This window comes from Lissotriton helveticus, chromosome 6, assembly GCF_964261635.1.
Source record: "Lissotriton helveticus chromosome 6, aLisHel1.1, whole genome shotgun sequence".
NCBI lineage: Eukaryota > Metazoa > Chordata > Amphibia > Caudata > Salamandridae > Lissotriton > Lissotriton helveticus.
Window position 1 is genome coordinate 891,660,164 of NC_136067.1, and position 23,604 is coordinate 891,683,767.

The 23,604-nt window shown below is 45.6% G+C and overlaps 1 protein-coding gene and 1 non-coding gene across 2 annotated transcripts in view; both read right to left on the bottom strand.

The window, feature by feature from the left end:
* LOC144763171 (amine sulfotransferase-like) overlaps positions 1–23,604 on the bottom strand; it is a 249,930-nt gene that overhangs the window by 96,520 nt on the left and 129,806 nt on the right. Inside the window, exon 4 of the mRNA XM_078648511.1 lies at positions 1,937–2,145. Within this exon, the coding sequence (XP_078504637.1) occupies positions 1,937–2,145 (209 nt within the window). The remainder of the gene's footprint in view (positions 1–1,936; positions 2,146–23,604) is intronic.
* TRNAP-AGG (transfer RNA proline (anticodon AGG)) lies at positions 11,666–11,737 on the bottom strand. The gene has a single exon. It is a non-coding gene; the product is annotated as a tRNA-Pro (tRNA).

Genomic DNA, 23,604 nt, shown 5'->3' on the forward strand with positions numbered 1-23,604 from the left:
TCAAACACTTCAACATATACTTATATGGAAAGCCTTTCATGCTTGTGACAGATCAACCAGAGTTTTTGACCATCTATAGGAATCCAAAGGCCTAGATGCCTCCTCGCATTGAACACTGGGGTCTATGATTACAAGAATACAACTACACAATTGTGCACCATCCAGGGAAAGATCAAAACCCTGCCGAATACTTCTCACAAGTGCCTCTACAGTGCCATGGTACCACTTGTAAGCCCAGTTGAGGCCGACAAAAATGCAATTGTAAAATCTAGCACACACTAGCTGACATTTCGTTGCAACAAATTGCCACTGCCACTAGTCAAGATAGTGGTACAAAAGGGGGTGGTGATGCACGGAGCATCTGAACCAATCAAACACTCACACCCAGTGAAAAGATCTGGGCTTGATCCATCACCGTTCTTTAGCCCACTCTGCCACCCCAGGTCAGACATGGCTATATGCAAATCAGTCTGACCCTGTGCCTCATGGGAACAGTCCAGCCCGAACTGCCAAGCCATGCCTTCCCTGGACCAGAAACAAGCTTCCGAGGACCGGTTTCTGGCATTCCAGCCGTCTTCAGCCCGGCTTGCTTGAATCCAGTGGCAAAGTGAGCAAGGGACTCATGTCTGAGCATACCCTGCCACACTTATGGTGGCCAAAAGCGGTACAAAAGGGGGTGGTAATGGACGGAGCATCTGAACCAATCAAACACTCACACCCAGTCAAAAGATCTGGGTTTAATCCATCACCAGTCAAGATAGTGGCATGTTGAAACTGAAAGACATTATTGCACATCAATCTTGGAACCAGAAAACTCGACCTCTTTCAGTGACACTATAAGTTTAAAAATGTCAAAGATGAACTGTCTGTCACCCAAGAAGGCGTTAACCTGAGAGGTTCAAGAATTGTTTTCCTGAGAGCCTGAGACAACAGATAATTAGAGTGGTCCATGAAGTCCAACACCCCAGGGAGCAGGTCCTCTCCCTTGATTGTTCAAGGCCCTCGTGAGCCAGCTGTGTCCCCTGTGGCTTAGACAAGCCCAGCCTCACATTTGAACTGTGTTCAGAGCTCCAAAAAAGCGGCATCCAATCTTCACAGATTTTCCCTCCATACCCCCAGCAATGTTTGACACCTGCCGCCTCCTTCACAAACACCACTGGCTGAAGAGTATCTCCTGGATGACTCTCATATTAATCTGAGAGCAGAAGCAGGGAGAGAACTCTGCCAAAGCACTTCTGACTGTTTAGAAGTCCTTTGGGACATAGGTAATTAATTAATTTCTAAACAATGTATACCACTGAGGAGTGCACTATCCTGTAACTACCTAAATATCCCCCTAATAGCCAGCAGGAGCACTTTGTTCCAAAATGCTTGTAACAATGGATAAAAAATATTAATTAACCTTTTATTAATAGCTTAGTCTTGCCAGTTACCCACACAGAACTGCTACATGATCACTTACATAACTGAGGGCAAACAATATTCAGGAAACACCACCAGCACATCACAGGAAACTACCAGCATGAATGAGAGAACATAGAAACAGATTGGACACAGAAGATAGTTGTCGGAGAAATAGTTCAACAAACGTTTTCCACCCTCTTGACACGGGTACACAAAAACTTAAAACTTTTCAAAGGCACAGGAAACATGCCTTAGCAAAGGAAATAACTCATATATCTCAATCAACGTCACTCACTATATAATATATGAATGCAAAACACTCAGCAGAAGGCACATGTTCCTATTGTAATATAACTCGCTCTCTCCCATTTAAGCATACTAGACAAACTGAATAAGAAGCACATATGGAAGCTTTTCACATAAAAAGAAAAAACCAGGAAATCAAACGAGTGGCTATGTTACTCGCCTTTCATAAAATATCCCTCATGGCGGGAAGTACTGAACAATTGAGATATACTTTAAAGTAACAAACCTTTCCTTTTTTCTGTCTTAGCTGCTTAGGAACCCAAAAATAAGGAAGATTGGTGGAAAATAGCCGTGGCGAAGGAGATTTGGCGTAATCACAATTCTTTAGGACGAATTCTATCCATGGAATTCTTTCCATATTTATAATATTTTCTGTTCCATTGCGGTGACCTTCATTATAAATCAAACTCATGACTTGTTGAGTGAAAATGTTTCCTGCAAAACAAATTAAAATGGTTTCAGTTTCTCCTCAAATGTGCTATTTTGCAAAAACGCAGACGAATCGTTTATGACCGTCAGCATTACAGTACATAGTTGGCAAACTGTATTTGATAGGTTCAAATGATGTCATGCAATTGTGACATATGTCTGTGGAGTAAATGCACGTGGAAGGTCCCAAATTGCAGAGATAAAATGTCCTGGGCCAAATCCACATAAAATGGTGCATTCAAAAGTTCAGTGCAAACCATGTTTCACATGCAAAGTCTTATTTCACGATGTACAAAGAGATACGAAATCAGAAAAGGAAAATAAATCCCCTGACGTGGCCAGGAGGAACATGGCGGCCGTCAGCTAAGCGGCCGCGGCTCGAGAAGGGGTTGGAGCCCAAGTCTGGCATGTGACACGTGTCACTCTGTCATGTGGCATATGCCACATGTGATGTGACATATGCCATAGATTTTCTACTTGGTCTTTCATTATTATCAGTTGAGCATTTCCAAACGACTATGTTTCACTCTGCTAAAATAAATAAATTGTTTAAAAACAATAAAAATAATATTAAAAAATAATTTCCCGAGGTGGGGTTTGAACTCTGTTCAAAACTCACTCAAAGCCCCTGTGAAGTAACAGTGAGCCATCTATTCTACTGAAATTTCCTCAGCCAAATGCATGTATGTCATAGAATAATGATGTCGGTCCTTCCTCTATTTCTATTGTCTTTGGACTTCAGATACCAGAAATCTTCTCTCGATTTACATTCTTTAAATACAAATAGCCCTTCCTTTCATACAGTCTGCCACTAGCCCCATGCATTTATTATTGTTACACAATCATCCCCAAATTCTCATTCCACTAAATAAGTGATTTCTTTCATAGCAAACCTGTCCCCCCTATGCACATGCCACCCAGCATGCCATCAATGCTTCACATGCACTATGACTAAGGAGGCCATAGTTCTCCCAGATACTGCTAGGGGGTGATTTACAAAGGCACAGCTTTCATTTGTGGAATTTAGAAATAAAAAATAAAAAAATGATTTTCCCCAGCTGGGGTTTGAACCCTGGTCGAAGCTCACTCAAACCCCCTGTGAAGTAACAGTGAGCCATCTGTTCTGCTGAAATTTCCCCAGCCAAAGGCTTTTATGTCATAGAATAATGATGTCGGTCCTTTCTCTGTTTCTATTGTCTTTGGACTTTAGATACCAGAAATCTTCTCTCGATTTACATTCTTTAAATACAAATAGCCCTTCCTTTCATACAGTCTGACACTAGCCCCATGCATTTATTATTGTTACACAATCATCCCCACATTCTCATTCCACTAAATAAGTGATTTCTTTCATAGCAAACCTGTCCCCCCTATGCTCATGCCACCCAGCATGCCATCAATGCTTCACATGCACTATGACTAAGGAGGCCATAGTTCTCCCAGATACTGCTAGGGGGTGATTTACAAAGGCACAGCTTTCATTTGTGGAATTTAGAAATAAAATAAAAAAAAAAAAAAAAAAAACGATTTTCCCCAGCTGGGGTTTGACCCCTGGTCGAAGCTCACTCAAAGCCCCTGTGAAGTAACAGTGCGCCATCTGTTCTGCTGAAATTTCCCCAGCCAAAGGCTTTTATGTCATAGAATAATGATGTCGGTCCTTTCTCTGTTTCTATTGTCTTTGGACTTTAGATACCAGAAATCTTCTCTCGATTTACATTCTTTAAATACAAATAACCCTTCCTTTCATACAGTCTGCCACTAGCCCCATGCATTTATTATTGTTACACAATCATCCCCACATTCTCATTCCACTAAATAAGTGATTTCTTTCATAGCAAACCTGTCCCCCCTATGCACATGCCACCGAGCATGCCATCAATGCTTCACATGCACTATGACTAAGGAGGCCATAGTTCTCCCAGATACTGCTAGGGGGTGATTTACAAAGGCACAGCTTTCATTTGTGGAACTTAAAAAAAAAAAAAAAGAAAAAAAAAAAAACGATTTTCCTCACCTGGTCAAAACTCACTCAAAGCCCCTGTGTACTAACAGTGAGCCATCTATTCTGCGGGAATTTGCCTCCAGCCACAGGAGTATAATACATGGGCAAAATTATGTTGGTCCCTCCTGTATTTCCATGGTGTTTGGACTTTAGCTGGTACAAACACTCGTTCTATTTATATGCCATTAAGGAGAGAGACGCGGGCGTATTGGCCGCAAGGACGCGGTCCAGTCTACTATGTGTGTCGTGCGTCGGGGTGTAACAAGTAAAGAGCCTCTGAGTGGGATGGCTGTACGCCACACATCCACCGCTCCCAAATTATGCATCACTTCCCCTAGGCGTGCCGTCATACGTGGTTTCGTGCCAGAGCGAGGAGGATGCCGATCTAGATCCGGGTCCAACACACAATTTTTAATTTTTAGTTTTTGGGAAAATAGTGTCAATAGCCAGAGGGAGCCTCTACCTGGCTTTTATTGATTTAAAAACTGCTTTTGATGTAATACCCCGTGTTAAACTCTGGAATGTCCTATTGGATATGGGTTTCCCATCCTATCTGCTAAATTTTATTATTAAACTCCATGAAGGTACCTATGCTAGGATACGTTGGGGGGCGCAGGGGCAACTTACTAAGAGTATACCTGTTAACAGAGGGGCGCGGCAGGGGTGCGTGATGGCCCCTACTTTATTCTCCCTTTTTATAAATGGGGTGGTGAAACATCTGCAAGAGACACCAGCAGACGCCCCCATTGTGGCTGGGGAGAAAACGCCATCGCTCCTCTTTGCTGACGACACCCTCCTGTTATCAAAAACCCCCACAGGCCTTCAAACCCTTCTTGATCAGTTTAGTGTTTTTTGTCAGGAACGGGGACTTACAATAAACACAACTAAAACTAAACTAATGGTTATGACCACCAAGAGAAAATATAGGAACATCCATTTGACTTTGAATGGATCTCCTCTGGAGGTGGTCGAAGAGTTTGATTACCTCGGTGTTAGGATTAATAACAACTTGAAATGGGAACCCCATATATGTAAAATGATTTTAAATCTCAAAAGAGTTTCCGGCACTATTTAAAAAAACCAACGTCTCTCTGTGAGTAGGCCAGTTGCCCCTGCCTTATCAGTTTATGAGGGTAAAGCAATTGCCTCAGCTGTCTATGGCTCGGAACTATGGGGCAATGAGAATACCAATGACCATGTTCTATCGGAGAACAAGTTTATGAGGGACTTGGTATCACTTCCATCTTCTACCCCACTTAAACCTCTATTCTTAGATCTGGGTAGAAAGTCTATCCGGGACATTCTCCAGCTCCGTCCCCTCTTATACTGGGTCCGTTTGAGGAGGACCCCCGAATTAGCTAACTATGCCTTAGTGTTAGACGAATTGTTAAAATTAAACACTGCAGGCAAAATTAAGTGGCTAAATGCCTTAAAACATCTTGCAGCAAGTGTGGGTTTAAGTGACGCTTGGGTATCCCAATCCCCTCCACCAAAACAAGTGGTGAAAAAATTATACTGGGACTGGATAGAGGCCAGGGCGCTACAGAACCCAAATTTGGGACATTTGACCGAGACTTTTTTGACCCATAAATGCACTTTAAAACTGGAATTGTTCTTGGATTTTATTCAGATTCCTCGGGAAAGGACCTTATATCTTAAATTTAGATATGGAACATTGCCCCTCAAAATCTTTACGTCTAGATGGAATAATAGGAGGGAAGAGGATACAAAGTGTCCAGGTTGTACAAATCCCGAAGAATCATTGGGCCACTTTTTCTTTGCCTGCAAGGCATACATCCCGGCTAGGAAGAAATGGTTAAAACCAGTACTAAAGAACCTTGGTGTTAGAGATTATAAATCAGCTTTGCGTATTCTTATCTCTAACACCTCTTCTATGGCTACTATTTGTGGGGTTGCAAAGTTTTTATCATGTGCCTGGATTATTAGGACCAAGATTTTAAAAAACGTTCATCAAGTCAATTTTTCCACATAACTTTTATATGTATTTTGTGTATTCTTGTAAATAATGAACTGGTTTTATAATTATGTGTGTATTATATGTTTGTACTTTTTATGATACATGTGTCGAATAAAAGTATAATGACTTGACAATTAAAATCCCCAAACCAAACGAAGGGGGTTTCCAAGTCCGAGACAATAAGGTCCTGGAGATGGGAAAAGAAACATGGATCATCAACGTTAGGTGCATAGGAATTTAAGAGCAGGAAATCCCTACCATCCAGCTTGATTCGCAGCAGCAAGTACCTGCCTTCGACATCTGCCTCAACATACTGAACGGCACAGGGAACCCCAGGTGCCACCCAGATTAGGACCCCCCTGTCACAGGTAGAGTAGGACGAATGAAACATCTGGCCCGCCATTTTTTGGACAGCTTCTGGGCACCCTCTTCGTTCAAGTGGGTCTCCTGGAGGCACGCAATGGAGACGCCATGGCGTCGGAGGAATGAAAGGACCCTGTATCTTTTAGTGCAAGTGCCCAATCCACGCACGTTCCAAGTTAAGAATTTAAACCCCATGACAGGAGATCACGCCCAACCTGGCCATATATTACAAACAGCGTGTTCCGCCACCCACGGGCCCAACCAGCATCCAGGCCGGGGGACCTAGCCCATCTGATCAGCCATTCAAAAACCAGAAACTCAGTACTCTCGATGCCAGCAACAACTTCCCCTCCCAACCCCACCAACCCCCAAAACACCCCCAACCCCACAACCCCCCCATAACATCTACCCCCACCCCCACCCACGAGCAAGATGACAGCAACACCAAAACACGCTATCCTGCCCTCCCCCTGCTGGTGCCAGGACGTACACAGCCACCCTATTCGTCCCATCCAACACACACACACACACCCCCAACCAAACACCACCCACCCCTCCTTCTAGCTCCCCATGGGACCCAGTCGTACAGGAATGAACCTGGGCTTGGCCGCCGGCATCAGTCCCGAAGCAGGGCCCTCCCCAGCCAAAATAAAGACAGACACCGCCACATAAGGTCGTTCCAACGGGATACAGGTCCTACGCTCCACTCCGTCATTCAAGCTCGAACAGCACAGCTCCCAGGTACTTCATACAAACTCAAGGCCCAGCACTAAAGCCCCCAAAGCAGAGCACAACACTCTTCACTCCAACAGTACCGTATGACAATGCCGACCCCGGCAGCAGTTCAGACATTCCAGTCTCTGGGATCACCGGAGCCGTAGAGTCTGTACCTGGCACAATGTCCTGCAGGGTATCTGGAACCAACACGTCCCCAGGGGCGGATGCGCCCGAGGACTCTGGACCATCCCTCGCCAAGGAAGGTCCCAACGTCTCCGCCTTCCGCATCGTCGTCTCTGGGGATGGTTCCCCCAGGTCTCACGGGGCCCCCCTCGCTCTCCCGGGGGCATGTCTTCACCCCTGTATCTCCTGCCACTCCCACACCTCAGTGGGCTATTCGAAGAAATGCGCCCGGCCCTGAGATATCACCTTGACCTTGGCCGGATATAACAGCATATATTGGAGCTTCATCTCCCGGAGCTTCTGCTTGACTCCCAGGTAGGACTTCCGCTGCTCTTGCACCTGTTGGGTGTAATCAGGATAGATGCATATGCGGCTGTTCTCAATGGTGAGAGACTCCGTCTCCCTCGCCGCCTTCAGAATGCAATCCCGGACTTTATAGTTCAGGATCTTCGCAATCAATGCCCGCGGGGGGGACCATGGCCCTATGCGCCCTTTCGATGACAAATACATTTGATAGCCCATGCGGGCACAGAGTCCGAATCCAGACCTCCAGGAAGCGCTCGGCATTCCCCGCCTCCAATCGCTCCGGCACACCCAAGACTCTAATGTTGCTGCGGCGCGCCCTACCCTCCACTTCCTCAGCTCTTCGTTCCATTGCGTGCATCGTAGAGTTGAGTTGCGTGACTGTCTTCTGGAGGGAAGCCACCTTCCCTTGTAACTTGATAATGTTACCCTCTGCATCCGATACCTTATCCGCCACTTTGCGAAGATCCGTTCGCAGGAGGTTGACATCAAGCGATACAGTCTCTATCTGCCGCTCCAGCGCAGAATGGGAGCCCTGTATGGCCTTCAGCAACTCCGCCCGGGAAGGCTCCGCCGGCACACCCACGCACTCCTCTAGACCTGTCTACCGCGTAATCCAATGCGTCGGCAGACGCTGGGTTGTATACTGTGTGATACTATTAGGCTGAGTAGATTTCGACATCCTGTCCTTAAGCAGAGCCAGCAGACCAGGCACTCAGCGACCGCCGCAGGGGAGCACCAAGGATCGTATACGGGTACCTCCGCTCAGTAGCGCGCCTCCTGGTCGCTCTTCAGGTCACTGCCATTCCGCTCCCGATCTCCCATCCAGCAGGACCAGGCTGTAGCAATGGGGTGGCGCACACAAGGATCAAGCACTACCTCAGTACGTCCCCAGCGAAATTCAAGATTAACAATACTATGTCCACACCAGTTCCTGTAACACTTGGTGTCCCTCAAGGATCCTCCCTCTCCCCTACTCTGTTCAATCTACTCATGGAACCACTTACCGCACTACTTCAAGCATCTAATGTTCAATTTCACATGTACGCAGACAATACCCAGCTCTACCTTAAAATACACACCCTTGATGACATCAAAATACTCAACACAACGCTTAGGAACATACAGACTTTGCTGGCAGAGAATCACCTCAAACTTAACGCTCAAAAAACGGAATTCCTCCTAATAGTGCTTCCCACCAAAGTCCCCCTCACTCAGTCCTGGCTTAACCATCTCATTGCACTCAACGTTCAACCTACTATTGTGGACTCAGCGAAATCTTTAGGCATAACCCTTGACTGCAATCTCAATATGCATCATCACATCAGCAATGCAACGAAGGGAGCTAATTTCCAAATCAACACATTGCGGAAATTGAACACTTTCCTTCCTCCCAATGACTTCAGAACTGCAGTCCAAGCCCTAGTCATCCCTCCAGTGGATTATGGAAGTGTTGCCCTCTGTGGTCTCCCCATATCGACAACCGCACCATTAAAAGCCTCTATTAATGCTGCAGCCAGACTAATCACGGGCTCAAAAAAACTTTCACACATTTCTCCTGATCTAAAATCTTTCAACTGGCTGCCTTACGAAGCTAGAATACATCTGAAAATCGCCTGCATGACCCACAAGGCTATACACCACAACTCCCCCAGCTACCTCGCTCAGAAACTGACAATCTCGGGTGGCTCAAGAGTGACAAGAAGTGCAGACAATCTTCTTTTGAAACCTCAGATATTTCACAAGAAAAAAACCTATAAACGCTCCTTCTCAGGGATGGCTCCCAGGATCTGCAATGCCCTCCCTCCAGAAATCAGACTTATCTCATCCTCGGCATCCTTCAAAAAAGAAGTAAAATCTCTCCTATTAGCTACATTTACCTGAACTTTGACTAATGTAATCTCGTAACTCAGTACTCTTCCTCCTATGACTATGTATATTGACCACCTATGCACCGTTGCTACCTTACCTTGTTTCTTTTTTTGTAACCATTTGCTCATCTTTGCACAAAATGTTTTCTTTAATTATTACTCCTTGCCTTTTTATCCCATTCTGTATGTAAAGAGCTCTGATATCCGTAAGGATCTTGTTCGCGCTCTATAAAACTTTTAAAATAAATAAAAATAAATTAAATTCACTATCAGGACATGCCACGCACACCAGCGCATGTCCTACCTTTCAATACAGTGCACCCTGCCCATGGGGGTACATTGGACCTACCTCAGGGTCGACTTACATGTAGAAAAGGGAAGGTTTAGGGACTTGCAAGTGTGTGCACTTGCCAATTCGACATGGCAGCCCTAGGCTGTGGACAGGCTACGCAATGGCAGGCCAGAGTTACACTTTACAGGCTGTTTGCGTGGGTGGCACAATCCTGTGCTGCAGCCCACCAACAGCATTTGATTTATATGCCCTGGCACTCGCAGTGCACTTTACTAGGGACTGACACATGAATCAAATAGCCAATCATGAAAAAACCAATCCATAACACAGTTTACACAGAGAGCATATGCACTTTAGCACTGATTTGGAGTGGTTAAGTGCCCATAGTCCTAAAACCAATGCACACAGGTCAGGAAATAATAGGAGGAAAAATCAAAATATTTGGGGATAACCCTGCAAAAAGGGCCATTTCCAACAAGCAGTCACACACCTGCAAGCACAAACTTCACTCAATAGCAGTCACACACATGCACACTCGACTCACGAGCAGTCGCACACACTCCATTCAACAAGCAGTTACACAAATTCAAGCGCAAACTCCACTCACGAGCAGTCGCACACATGCACACTCCACTCACGAGCAGTCACACTTATGCATGTGCACACTCTACTCACAAGCAGTCGCACATAGGAGCACTCGAGCTCTTCCACTAATGTTATGTGAATGTGATGACATGCAAACAGCTCCTTCATTCTGCAGGCAGAATGCGTGGTGAGCACAGTGCGGGGGAGACACTCAGAGTGTTAAACTCTCTGATGGATCCTGTCTGGATTGATACTGAAGGGCTCAGGAAACAGAGGAAAACTATGAAACAATGAAAACAGCAGTGTGGGGACGCCATTTTTTATTCCATATATAAACATAAGCCTGCAAATTTTGAAACGATCCTGGATAGCTCAGTCGGTAGAGCATCAGGCTTTTGATCTGAGGGTCCAGGGTTCAAGTCCCTGTTCGGGCGGTTCGTTTATATAACTTTTTTTTAAATCTATGATTTCTATTTTTGTTCTTAAAGGCCAACGCTCCTAGTATAAATAATCTTTGCAAGCTCTTTAAGGTTGGAATTCGCTAATTGCTCTCCTTTTCGATATTCAATGTTGTCTCCGTAGCGCCACCTCCTGTCTGTCTGTCACGGTGCACCCGTTTCAACGAGTGATAATCGGAAGTGCAGTCTGTGTGCAGCCGGATCCCACTCGTGCTTCCGCTCGTTGACATCTCTGCTCATTATCAGATACTTCTGTTTTGCATCTTATAAATGTAACAAACTTACTATATTCTATTCACAAATTTGAAACAACCTCGTGCAAGGGAAATGAGTGTAATCCATTTTTTTTAAATTAATGTCTTCTTGTTGTAAATCGTTTGAAATAAAAGGACGTGGACATTTTCTAAAAGAAGTCACTGTGTGTGCCTTAAACCATCTTCCCTCAACAAGGTCTAATTTTTGCCACTTCCAGTGCAATGTGCAGAACTGCTGCGAAAATATAGAACACGAGCTCTACGTGTACCCACATGTAAACCCTATTGGTAAATGAACTTCTCAGTGGCATGTTGGTCTAGGGGTATGATTCTTGCTTTGGGTGCGAGAGGTCCTGGTTTCAAATCCCGGACGAGGCATCCTTTGATTTTAATATTTTTGTTTTAAAATAGGGGCACTGAAAAACACATCAGAAAGATAAAAAAAAACCTTTTTCCTCATTTAAAACGCATTAAATAAAAATTAAAAAATTTGAATATGAGAAAAATAAGAAAGAAAACAGGGCTTGTCCAGGATTTGAACCCGGGACCTCTCGCACCCTAAGCAAGAATCATACCCCTAGACCAACAAGCCACGTTGTATGTTATTGCATCTTTCTCATATTTTAATTCTCAGTGCTCAGAGCTGCCACCAGAGCAGCATAGGTCTTTCAAGTAGACTTTTAAAGGGACCGCTCCATTAAAACCCACTCACTGAACAGCAGAGAAGGAATTAACAGCAGAACCAGAAGGACCCATAAGAACACTTCTTACCTCCCACGTCTGTGAGACTTACCGGCAATAGAGCAGGGGCCCCACATGCACAGAGAGCGCTGTATCAGGACGTGCGTTATTTATACTTTGATAAACCTATTTTGTGCAGTCATTTTAAGGGCCATTTTCATCTCTCAGTAATTCTGAACAATATACTCGAATATGCTTCTACGCCAGTGCATTAAATGGAACTATAGAAGTGAAGGTGCTCGCTATTTACAGTATCTGTTATTCTGCTTGCTCCTGAGAAGTGCACTGGCAGCACTGCGGAGAAGTGCACCTACTCACCCTTTCAAATGGAAGAAGTGCAGGTACTCAGTACCGGGCAGAGTACTTGTCCATTTAAAGCAGTGCTCAATGCCATAAATAGCAAATAAAACCATATATATGATGAAATTAGTGGACACACGTACAAACTCCGTCATCAGATTTTCTCCACACCCCTACTCATCACTCCCACGTTCACCAGTAACTAGACGTAAAAGAATGAGTGAGTGAAAGTGTGTGAGGGTGTATTCTAGGTTGCACTCTCCCATCCCATGAACATAGAGTGGGATTATGCACCCACTACGTCTTTCTCCTGAGTACAAGAAGAGCAGTCCAGTCCTTCATGGCTCCTCTCAGGTCAAAGACAGCAGGTCCAGTCCTCTTCAGTTCGTCCTCAGGTCCAGAAAGTGTTCTGAAGTTGCTGCCTGGAGATCAGGGCATAGCTTCAAGGGGGTTGTTTGGGGGTGTGACACCCTCCCAAATTAATGCATTAATTACTTGGCATTTGGGCTCAGGGCCCTGTGTCGGGTCTGCTATCTATGTGTTTATCTGGTTTTGACCCGAGAATAAAAGACAAAAGATTAACCTTTTATGTGAATTGGCGCCAGAGATATGCAACTGGAGACTGAATTTCAAAATGTGAAACCAGATAAACTTAAATCAATACCTGCTTCCCTGCTTCTTCAAATTGTGTGATCCTAAACAAATCTTTTATTTTGGAGCCTCCTTTTTCTTTATTATCCTACATAGGCACATCTCTAACTACTTCAAGTTGTGCGCTGTAAAACCACATCTTATGCTTGATTTAATAATCTATAATGTTGTGCCTTCTATAATAAGAATCTAGGACACGTTTAGCATTTAAATGACTACTTTAACAATTGCGATACAAAAGGGGATGATGGACGGAGCGTTTGAGCGATTCAAACACTCACCCCCAGTCAACTGATCTGGGTTTAATCCATCACCATTCTTTAGCCCATTCTCCCACCCCAGTTCAGACATGACCATATGCAAATCAGTCTGACCCTGTGCCTCATGGGAACAGTCCAGCCCGAACTGCCAAGCCAATGCCTTCCCTGGACCGGAAACAAACTTCTGAGGACCGGTTTCTTGCATTCCAGCCGTCTTCAGCCCGGCTTGCTTGAATCCAGTGGTAAAGTGAGCAAGGGACTCACGTCTGAGCATACCCTGCCACACTTATGGCGGCCAAAAGCGGTACAAAAGGGGGTGGTAATGGACAGAGCATCTGAACCAATCAAACACTCACACCCAATCAAAAGATCTGGGTTTAATCCATCACCGTTCTTTAGCCCACTCTGCCACCCCAGTTCAGACATGGCCATATGCAAATCAGTCTGACCCTGTGCCTCATGGGAACAGTCCAGCCCGAACTGCCAAGCCAATGCCTTCCCTGGACCGGAAACAAACTTCCGAGGACCGGTTTCTTGCATTCCAGCCGTCTTCAGCCCGGCTTGCTTGAATCCAGTGGTAAAGTGAGCAAGGGACTCACGTCTGAGCATACCCTGCCACACTTATGGCGGCCAAAAGCGGTACAAAAGGGGGTGGTAATGGACGGAGCATCTGAACCAATCAAACACTCACACCCAATCAAAAGATCTGGGTTTAATCCATCACCGTTCTTTAGCCCACTCTGCCACCCCAGTTCAGACATGGCCATATGCAAATCAGTCTGACCCTGTGCCTCATGGGAACAGTCCAGCCCGAACTGCCAAGCCAATGCCTTCCCTGGACCGGAAACAAGCTACCGAGGACCAGTTTCTGGCAATTTCAGCCTTCATCAGCCCGGCTTGCTTGAATCCAGTGGCAAAGTGAGCAAAGTACTCACGTCTGAGCATACCCTGCCACACTTTAACAATTGAGGAGAAGCGTGCCTCCGGCTGCGACAATCGGTCTCCGCAGGACACCCTTCATTTTGTACTTTTATGTCTTTTTTATAGGACGCCTAGACTGAAATTTTTGGTAGATATCTGAAAACAGGTGAAATTCTGTCATGCTGAAGCTGCCCTGCTCTTTCTACAAAGAGCAAACGATATGCGCACTTTATGCTGTATTATGAATTTCATTAAGGTCTCAGTAAGGCTGAGAAACACTAGAGGACTGAGTTAATCAATGTTTAAGATAGAATTCGTTTCTACCTTTTATCTGTATCAGCGATTTTTAGATTGAGTTCAGATATTGTACTTAATTGTATTTTTTAACTGTATATATGTGCTTTTATGATGTTTTTTAATCATCGAATAAAGATTTCTGAACTTGAACTTGAATTTGAACTTGACTACTCACTTGCTGCTTAGTTCACTAATGACATTGTCGGGTTGAGCAATGAATATTTTAAAAAAAAACTATCAGTTTTAATAAACTTGTTTATATGCATTGACATCATCTGATGTACAAAATTAAAAGGCTTCTGCATGTTTAAGAAATAAAAAATGTTGGCGGAAAGAGCGGTCTATATGCACAGAGGATGCCCCAACAAGTGGTCTAGGATAGGGGGTACATGGAATGCATTCAGAGGAAACATATATGAACCCCCACATGCAGAATCGATCTCAAATGTCAGTGAGTAATGGATGTATAATGATAATATGTATGTATGTTTTGCAGCCGATTTTATAAGATGTATTGTTGTGGTTTTAATTAAATGAAACAATAAAAACTTTTTCACTTAAAAAAAAAATGTATGTTTTGCTATGCTTCTATGCACTGTGGTGGAAATGATGCAGCGTTTTTGCTAATGTATCAGCGACAAAGATCAATACTTTACTATTTAATGAGAGACAAGAACCTCGTAATATGCTCTGTAGGCGCAAAGCAAGTGGATTGCATTTGGTTATGGTTTAAAAAATTCAATACAAAATATATATCTTTTTTGTAAGAAATACATCTTTTCAATTTTGAAGCGATTGCATCGTATTTTTATTTTATGTTTGTTGCACAATATAAGTAGCAAAATTTTTCATGGCTCCGTATTCTTACAGACTCTTGGGGCCAAGCCAGACACATGTCTCAGTTCTGGCTCTGTCCATCCAAATAATAGGCTCTCAAGTTCTCCTCTATTTCAGAATCAGGCCTATTACATGGGGTTGCCATTCAGTTAATAACATTATTTGCAAAATGCAAGGACTAGAAACATGGGGCTCCGCCACATGCAGCAATTTGACAAGACTACCATCAAGGCTTCTTGTAGCAGAGAAGAAGAAGAGCGCATGAAGCGGTCATACATGTAAAATAGGCGATCCCAGGGAAGGGACTCAAGGCCTTTATGGTGTACATGACCGTAGTCATGAGTTCCCAGGGAGAACAACCAGGTCGAGGTGGGATGGGTAGGGGCGTAGCTACTACAGGCGTCTTTAGAGTATAACACCCCTCAAATGCATTCTTCGTTTGGCAGTTGGGCCAAAGGGCTCTGAGTCCAGTTTGCTATATCTGTGTCCTTTTTTTCTCATCACTCTCATTTCACAAAGAGGTTTTAACTTGTTAATTTTTTTGATTGCAATCTTAAATATATATATAGTGACTGCTTTACCAAAATATGAAATCTATCCCTATAGAAGGACACCTTGAATGGGTGCAAATATACTACTTTTTTTTAATTCACATAGCTTGGCAGTAGTAGACTTATGAATGATGCTCCAGTCTGAGATTTTAAGGTATATCACTGACAATCGAACAACCGAAAGGTGATGGGATGAATAATTGCAAATAGTGTAACGAGTGTCAAATGCTTGGAGAAGCATTCCAACCCATCGTTTTGTGCCCAATGTTACACTGCAGACAGAGGCCCACTTAACCCCTTTTGTGCTCCCGTCGGCCACTACCTCGCTGGTGCTGCCTACCGGCCGACGGAGCCCCGTCCAGCAATTAGAACGCCCGCACCGCAGCCGAAAAAACGCTGCGGTTAAGGCGTTCAAGCAAATCAGTACTGATGCTGTTTCTCATGGGCAAAGCCCACGACAAGCCTTGATCATCTTACCTGTCCACCCTGCAGCTGACTGCTTTTTTAATTGGGAAATTTGAGCCCCCCCTGAATCTCACTAACTAGGCCAGTCCCCTGCTGGAGATGCCACATTCATGCCTGGCACGTAATCAGACACATAATGGCTTGATTTGCTTGATGCACAGAGTCAAGTTTACTCTTCCTGTGAGTTCATGTCCCCATTACATTAAGGTTGTTGAACTTGTTACTGTGCCTACTACATAATACACTGCAACCTACAAGCTGCAGGCTCTAATCCCTAAAGTATAGTTAAAGGTGACTGAGCCAGCTGCACAGGTCTGCTTGTGATCTCCAGGTTACACATCCCAGTCCAGTTACGGTTACTCAAAGGCTCAATTTACTGCAGAATAATGTAAATAAACTGCAGATTGCACTTTTGAATTCACATAGGAGCTACCCAGCCTCTCACTCTTTTAAGGTGGACACAATCTGTCCATTTAAATATAATGCTAACATGAAGTAGGACTCAGGTTACTGTGGGTGAGTCTCCAGCACATCTTTCATAATAACCATGTATCTTTCAAAATACTCCTCTCTTATTACAGTATTGCTGGGGGGACTGGTGATTTACATGGTGAGCTCAGGTCACATTCCCTACTTTCCCCAGTTGTAGCAGTAGGAATTGTAAAGCACATTTTCACCCTGAAAAGTACATTGGTACTGAAAAACAGATGTTCATTGTTCTCTAACTCAATAGTGCTCCTTTTATTAACCACAGAAAGATGAAAGGCTGAGTCAACTTACCAGCCTTTGAACCCTTGACCCTGAAGTCAAACACAGATCTCTGCAGTTAAATGTATGAGTCCCCAGAGCCACCAACTGAGCAAAAGCAGCAGGTCAAGCAGTGCACTATTCATAGTGTTTGGCTACAGACAGCTGCAGCTGTATGTTAGCAACTGCTAATGAGTAGGCCTGGGCGGAGTTCGTGGAGTTCCGCATGACTGAAAAACTCTGCTGTGCTGCGCGGACTTACGCAAGCAGCAGAGTGCGTTACGTTGCACCATTCGCACTGATTTTTAGAACTTGGTGTTTGACCCGTGCTATAAAATCAGTGCAAAAGGTGCACGCACAGCGCAAGACGGTGCAGCTTCTTTCTGCTGCTCGAGTTGATGTTCTACTAGGGCAGCAGCTTCCTCAGTGCGAATGGAAGGTTTCTCAACGCAAGCGGTAGCGACCATCCACACTGCCGGCATTGAAAGATATCGCCGGGAGGTGGTCTGGGGTAAAATTCTCCCCGCTTGCAAACTTATTGTTGGTGAGCGCAAGTAAGTAAAAACTCTGCTCTGCGGAGTTTTTCAGAACTCCGCGTGCTACGCGGAGCGTGGAGTGGGAAAAACTCAGCAAAATCAATGAGCGAAGTGGAATTTCATGCTCAGGCCTACAAAAGAGCTCCACACTATCAGGGTCACTGCATATTCATTTTTTTACATTTTGCTGTTGAAAACCATTATATCAAATGTGAAGTGACTGCCATCTTCTACTTCATAACTTGCAATGCATGAAATAATGATATTGTTACCTTAGGTATCACAGGCAAACCACTTGTGTTGGCTTTGTCAAATGCTTCTTTCTGTTCTTATCTTTGTGTGTTGCCCGTCACGCCAACACTCTGTGAAAAAGCATTGGCATAGCCAATATGTCGTGCCTTTGGGACCTTATAATTATTTGGCCATGCAGCACATTATCCTGGGTGCTACAGCATCTACTGTTACTTCACGGAATGGGAGGAATGGCACCCTCACAGCTGCCCCATCCCGTAAAGGACAGTGCCCTCACAGCCATTGTTAGAGCACAGTGCTGCTACAGCTGCTCCAAGCAGAAAACACACAGCACTCCTGTAGCTGCTGTGATACGTTGGCCTGGCATATGCTGTCCACTATTCTAGTGGGCACCTAGGACCAGTCCAAATTACCCTTTTTGATGGTAGAATGTGCGTGCCCATACACACACGCACACACACACACACACATACACACTCACACACACCCTCCACCCCCACCCACCCCCCCTCTCCCTCACCAACAAACATTGCGTGCTTTTTCTTTCCCTCCCTCCTCCTTCTCTATGGCTGGTCTTCTTCCGTCCCTGCAGCGCTGTTACTGGTAGAATGATGCGTGTGCTGTGGCTCCTCTGGGTCCTCGGCTGGGCCAGCATGTACTCACAAAAAGACCCACTGGTCATCTTGGACAGCGATAACCGATCTCTCCTTCTTCACCGAGTTCTACGCCTCGCCACTGGGCACGAGCTGCAGGCCACGCCGATGTGCACGGTCACGGCTTGCCTCCAGCGTGCGCTGCTCTTTCACTTTCCCTTAGTTTTGAGTCGTGGAGCTCAACGCTGAGACTACAGTGCGGAGTCCTTTCCGGAACTAGGGAAAGCACACGTAGTAGAAGAGGGTACGTGGCATAGCCCTTGATGAGCAGCTGAGGAAGAAGCCTACCAAGCCGATACCCGATTATGAGTTACAGCTCGACGTCCGGCCCTGAAGACGAGCTATGCAATAGAGACCTACGACAAGCCAAGGAAAAGCATAGTGGCGAGACACTGGGTCCAAGTGCTGCATTAATTAGGTGAGAGCTGTGGGTTTGACGAGGCAGCTTGGAGAGGATGGCGTTGAAGACTGGCCCTTACTAGTTGTCTACAGGATCATTGGGCAGATGCAATTGCATTTTCGTTGCAGAGCGGAAAATCCCCCTGCTCTTTCTATCAGTTGCTCCTAAGCGATTCCTGCACGCACCAAGTTCATTAATGACTCCTGTAAGGCCGCCTCCAAAATGAAAAAGCATTTTCAGAGCTGCCTTTGTTTCGAAATCACTCTTTTGTTGACTTATCAGCTTTTTTGCCTCAGAGCGTCCAGCTGTGTTGAGCTGACACCTTGAGCCGACACACGTACACGCAGGCGGCCTTCATCAGTGAGGTCAGCGCCCCCTCGGGTGTCCCGTGAACCGCTCTCCTCCAGTCTAAATAGCCTCATTTATCACGACAAGGCCCAGTTCTCTTCCAGAGTGAGCCAGTCAAGCACTTACAGTATTCACATCAATTTATACAACGTATGCTTGGCACACAGCGGGGAACCGCGGGAGCCATACCAGTCAAAGCATTTGCAATGCAATAGGTCTTACATTTACACGAGTTTAAGCTAGTGGCATTGTAAATGACAATGCATTTTATTTATGTTTTAAAAAAGAAAACATAAATAAAAGTCATTTATTTGCAATGTCAATTGCTTAAAGTTGCGTAAATGCCAGACCTATTGAATTGCAAATGCTTGTTTAAAATGCCATTGTACTCCAAAGTACGGGGCAATCCTGTCATGTGTACGGAGACTTCTGGTGCCTCAAAGAATAGCATACGGGATTGGTACACCACCCTCAGCTTGGCTAGATACAGCAATGCATAGGGAAGTTTCTGCTCACCTAGTTGGGCCTTGTCTGCCATAAATTACTGTTGCTTCTTCTGGACTAGTCTTGTGTACTCATGACATCTGAGGATGCAAGTGTTGTTGAACATCAGGTGTTCTTTGTCTGGGATGCTTTCAAATCACGTCTCTGTTGTGCTTATTCAAAATCTTTGCAGTGAAAGGACTTGGCCTGGCTTCCCGGGGCGACTTCTGCATCATGGCCCTGTGTGCCCTTTCCACAACAAAATAATAGGACAACAACTATGGAAGTAGCCAGCCGGGGAGCCACTTAGTCAGGAACTCTTCCATGCTCCCCATTCATTTTGAATAAGCTTTATTCAATAGCAATTATCATAAAAGCATTTCACAGTCACATAAAAGATTATAAAATTAATATTTCATATAGTAAAAACAAGTTTTAAAAACCTGGCTATACCGTCCACTCTAAATCTATGCTTAATATCTTAATTGGCATTTGCTCATTAGGTTTAAAATTACAGATTAGCTAAACCACATGTCCCATACAAAACAGTTAATCTTCAGTACTTTGCAAATAATTCCTATGTGTAAATTATCTCTCAGATCCACAGATTAGATGGTATTTATTTGCACATTACTCCTTAATTGTGCCTTCATACGGATAATCCACGCAGACCCCAGGTACTTTGTAACACCACATAGTAGCGAGGACCTACTTGAGTCACTTCTCATGATTCGTAGAGCATCAAGGAGGTTTCTAGTGCCCAAATATAATACATATAGGCTTGATCCATTTGGCCCTTGCTTGCTTGTAGGCTGGGCAAGCAAAGACTACATGGTCTACAGTTTCTTGTTGTGCATCACAGCAGGGGCAGTTATATAGGTTGGAGGTTGTTGGGTCCCATTTTGCCAGTTTGGTATTTAGCCTTACTGACCCTAATGTAAACTGCATATATAGTGCCCTGTCTCTGTGTTTCCTTATAAAATCTAGATAAGGTTCCAGGGATCAAACTGATTTATGCTGGATGAACTCTTCAAATAGTCAGACAAGCATTGGTTTATGTAAGACCTGGTGATTTACCCAGTTCCAGTAATTCTTTTTTAACTCTCTCTTAGTCAGAGTGACCTGCTTGGCCCAAGCTTTGGCTAAGCCCAGCTTGGTCAGTAATTCCTTTAGATCTTTAAGCCACTTAACACCTTTGTTGTTATCAAGGGTAATTAGCTCAGAAAGGACCGTCGCATAGCTATGGAGTTCTGAGGTGCGTCTTAGTCTTATCCAGTATAGAATAGGGCAAAGTATATCCACCTCGCTAAAAGTGTGTCTGCCCATGTCAGAGACTATGGGCTTGAGTGGTGTATTGGTGGGGACGGATACCAGATCTCTAAAGAATTTACTCTTTGATCGTCCAATCTCATTAGTTTTTTCGAAGCCCCAAAGTTCAGCGCCATAAATTCTTGACCTCACAGCTTTACCTTTATAGACTACTAGTGAAGGAGCTACCAGTCTAATTGATGTTAACCTTTGGTCCCTACCAATGGCATCCACCACCCGCTTATGGTTCAGTAACATTTTGTTCATGTGAGTCCCCCATTGCATTTTATACGATAACCTAATACCCAGATAATCAAAGGAATGGACTCTCTCTAAGGGGTAAACCATTGTTAGTGAGAGTGTTATTAAAATGTTTGCCCAGATTGAAAGCCATAAACTTAGTCTTTGTGATGTTTATCATTAGGCCCCTTTGTGTACAGAAAAAATTGAAAGCGGGTGAGGAGTTCCCAGAGACCCATTGGGGTTTTCGATATTAAAATAGTGTCGTCGGCCAACAGTAGGGTATTTTCTTTTTCTCCTTCAAAAATTGGAGCAATTTTTTTTTTAAATTGGCTCAAAAAACTAACCACTCCATTTACATAAAGTGAAAAGAGGGTAGGAGCCATCACATAGCCCTGGCAAACCCCCTGTTGAACTGTATCTTGTCTTTACTTTGCCCATGAGCCCCCATCTAACTCGGGCATAGGTTTGATCATGGAGGCATATTAAAATATTTAAAAGGTATGAGGGTAAGCCCATTTCCTGGAGCACTGACCATAGCTTCTCTCGCGGCACTAAATCATAATTGGTTTTAAGCTCAATGAACGCAAGTAAAGACTTCCCATGACAATTATGACTACTTTCCAATATAAAATAAGTAATGTAAACACTCCTGTACTGGCACCTTTACTAAAACCTGTTTGATAGGTGGAAAGATTATCTTCTTCCTCCATCCAATTTAAATCCTAAGTCATCCCACCAGGCCTCATCACCAATATGGCTCGTGATTGGGATGTTGTCCCTCCTATTTCTCACCTTGATTAGAGGCCAAAAGTAGGCGTAATCCCTCTTGGGACAGTAAACTTTCATGTCCTCCTAATGTACCTCTTCCCAATCACGTTTTGCTTGCTTTAGTGATATGTTGTACTCCATGCTCGCTATTTTTACTATTGTGTTTTTTTCACCTTTTCCGCAGATATTAGTACTTGCGCCTTTTCTCCCTGCAAGACTCATTGTACCATGAATTGGAGCTTTTTGTTCGGCTCCTAGTGGGGCCACTGCGTCGTCTTTCAAGGAAGTGTGCACCAATCTGAGCAATTGTCTTGTGGCGTATTATGTGGATCTTCCCCCCAACCGGCCCCCCCCCCGGGCATTATCTCAAGCTGCCTTGAGTTCGGCTGTTTTTTACACTAATATTGAGGAGATGTTCTTTTGTTTTTTGTATCCCTAAACGGACCGAGAGTGCCCAATCGATCGGAGAGTACGGCCGGGTCATCCCCTGGCAGGCCACCCTGCACACGGGGATGGGGGGTGCTGGCTAGGCGTCCCCCGCCTGCCCGCTCAACCGGGGCAAGCAGGCTCGGAGAAAAAGGCCCATCGGGGAGGGGCCTGAGAGGCAGGTGTGTGCCCGGGCCCCTGGGGCCCCCAGCGGGCGGGCCCCGGGTGCTGCCTTCCCCCGTCTCAACATGGCCGGGCCTCACGGAGCTCTGCCTGAGCAAACTCGGGGAAAAAGGACCATCGGCAAGGGGCTGAGCAGCATGTGCATACCCAGGCCCCTGGGGGCCCCGGCGGGCAGGCCCGGGTCCTGCCTTCCCCTGATTTAGAATCGCCGGACCTCACGGAGGTCTGACTGAGGGGAAAAAAACTCTGAGAAAAGGGACCATCGGAGGGGCTGAAAGGAAGGTGCATTCCCGGGCCCCTGGAAGCCCGGGCGGGCGGGCCCCGGGTGCTGCCTTCCCCGTCTCAGCTTCGCCGGGCCTCACGGAGGTGTGCCTGAGCAAACTCAGAGGAAAAGGACCATCGGCAAGGGGATGAGAGGCGGGAGCGTACCCAGGCCCCAGGAGGCCCCAGTAGGCAGGCCCCAGGTCTGCCTTCCCCTGATTCAGAATCGCCAGACCTCATGGAGGTCTGTCTGACCCTCTCCCTAGTAATCCGGAGGAAAATTACCCCCCTTTCTTGTAATCCGTGCACTCGAGGTGACAGAGGGGACCCTGGGCACAAATGTGCCCGATCTCATGGAGCCCTGGCTGGCATCGGGGAGGCAAATGGCTCCTCATCTGGACTTCCAGGGAAGTTCGGCCATCTGGTCGCCCCATAGGAAAGCGTTGCGGGCGACCAGATGCCCGAGGGGATCCGGGCGACCAGAGGGCTGAGGGAATCTGGGCGATCAGATGGCCGGGCATGGAAGTGAAGCCGCCTGGACTCTCCCGTCCCCGTCCCTTTCCCGTCCCGGGACGAATGTCAGGGACGCATGGAGCCCGTCCTGGGCACTTTTCAATGCCGTCGGCCTGGAGCCCCCCCCCGCCCGACACCCAGGGGAGGGCCACCGTGAAAACCATGGAGCCCGACCCGGGCACTCTGCCATGCCGTCAGCCTGGATGGAGCCCCGGGCGCCCGGGGGACGAATGCCCGGGACGCATGGGGCTCGTCCCGGGCACTCTGCCATGCCATCGGCCTGGAGCGCCCCGACACCCAGGGGAGGACCACCCT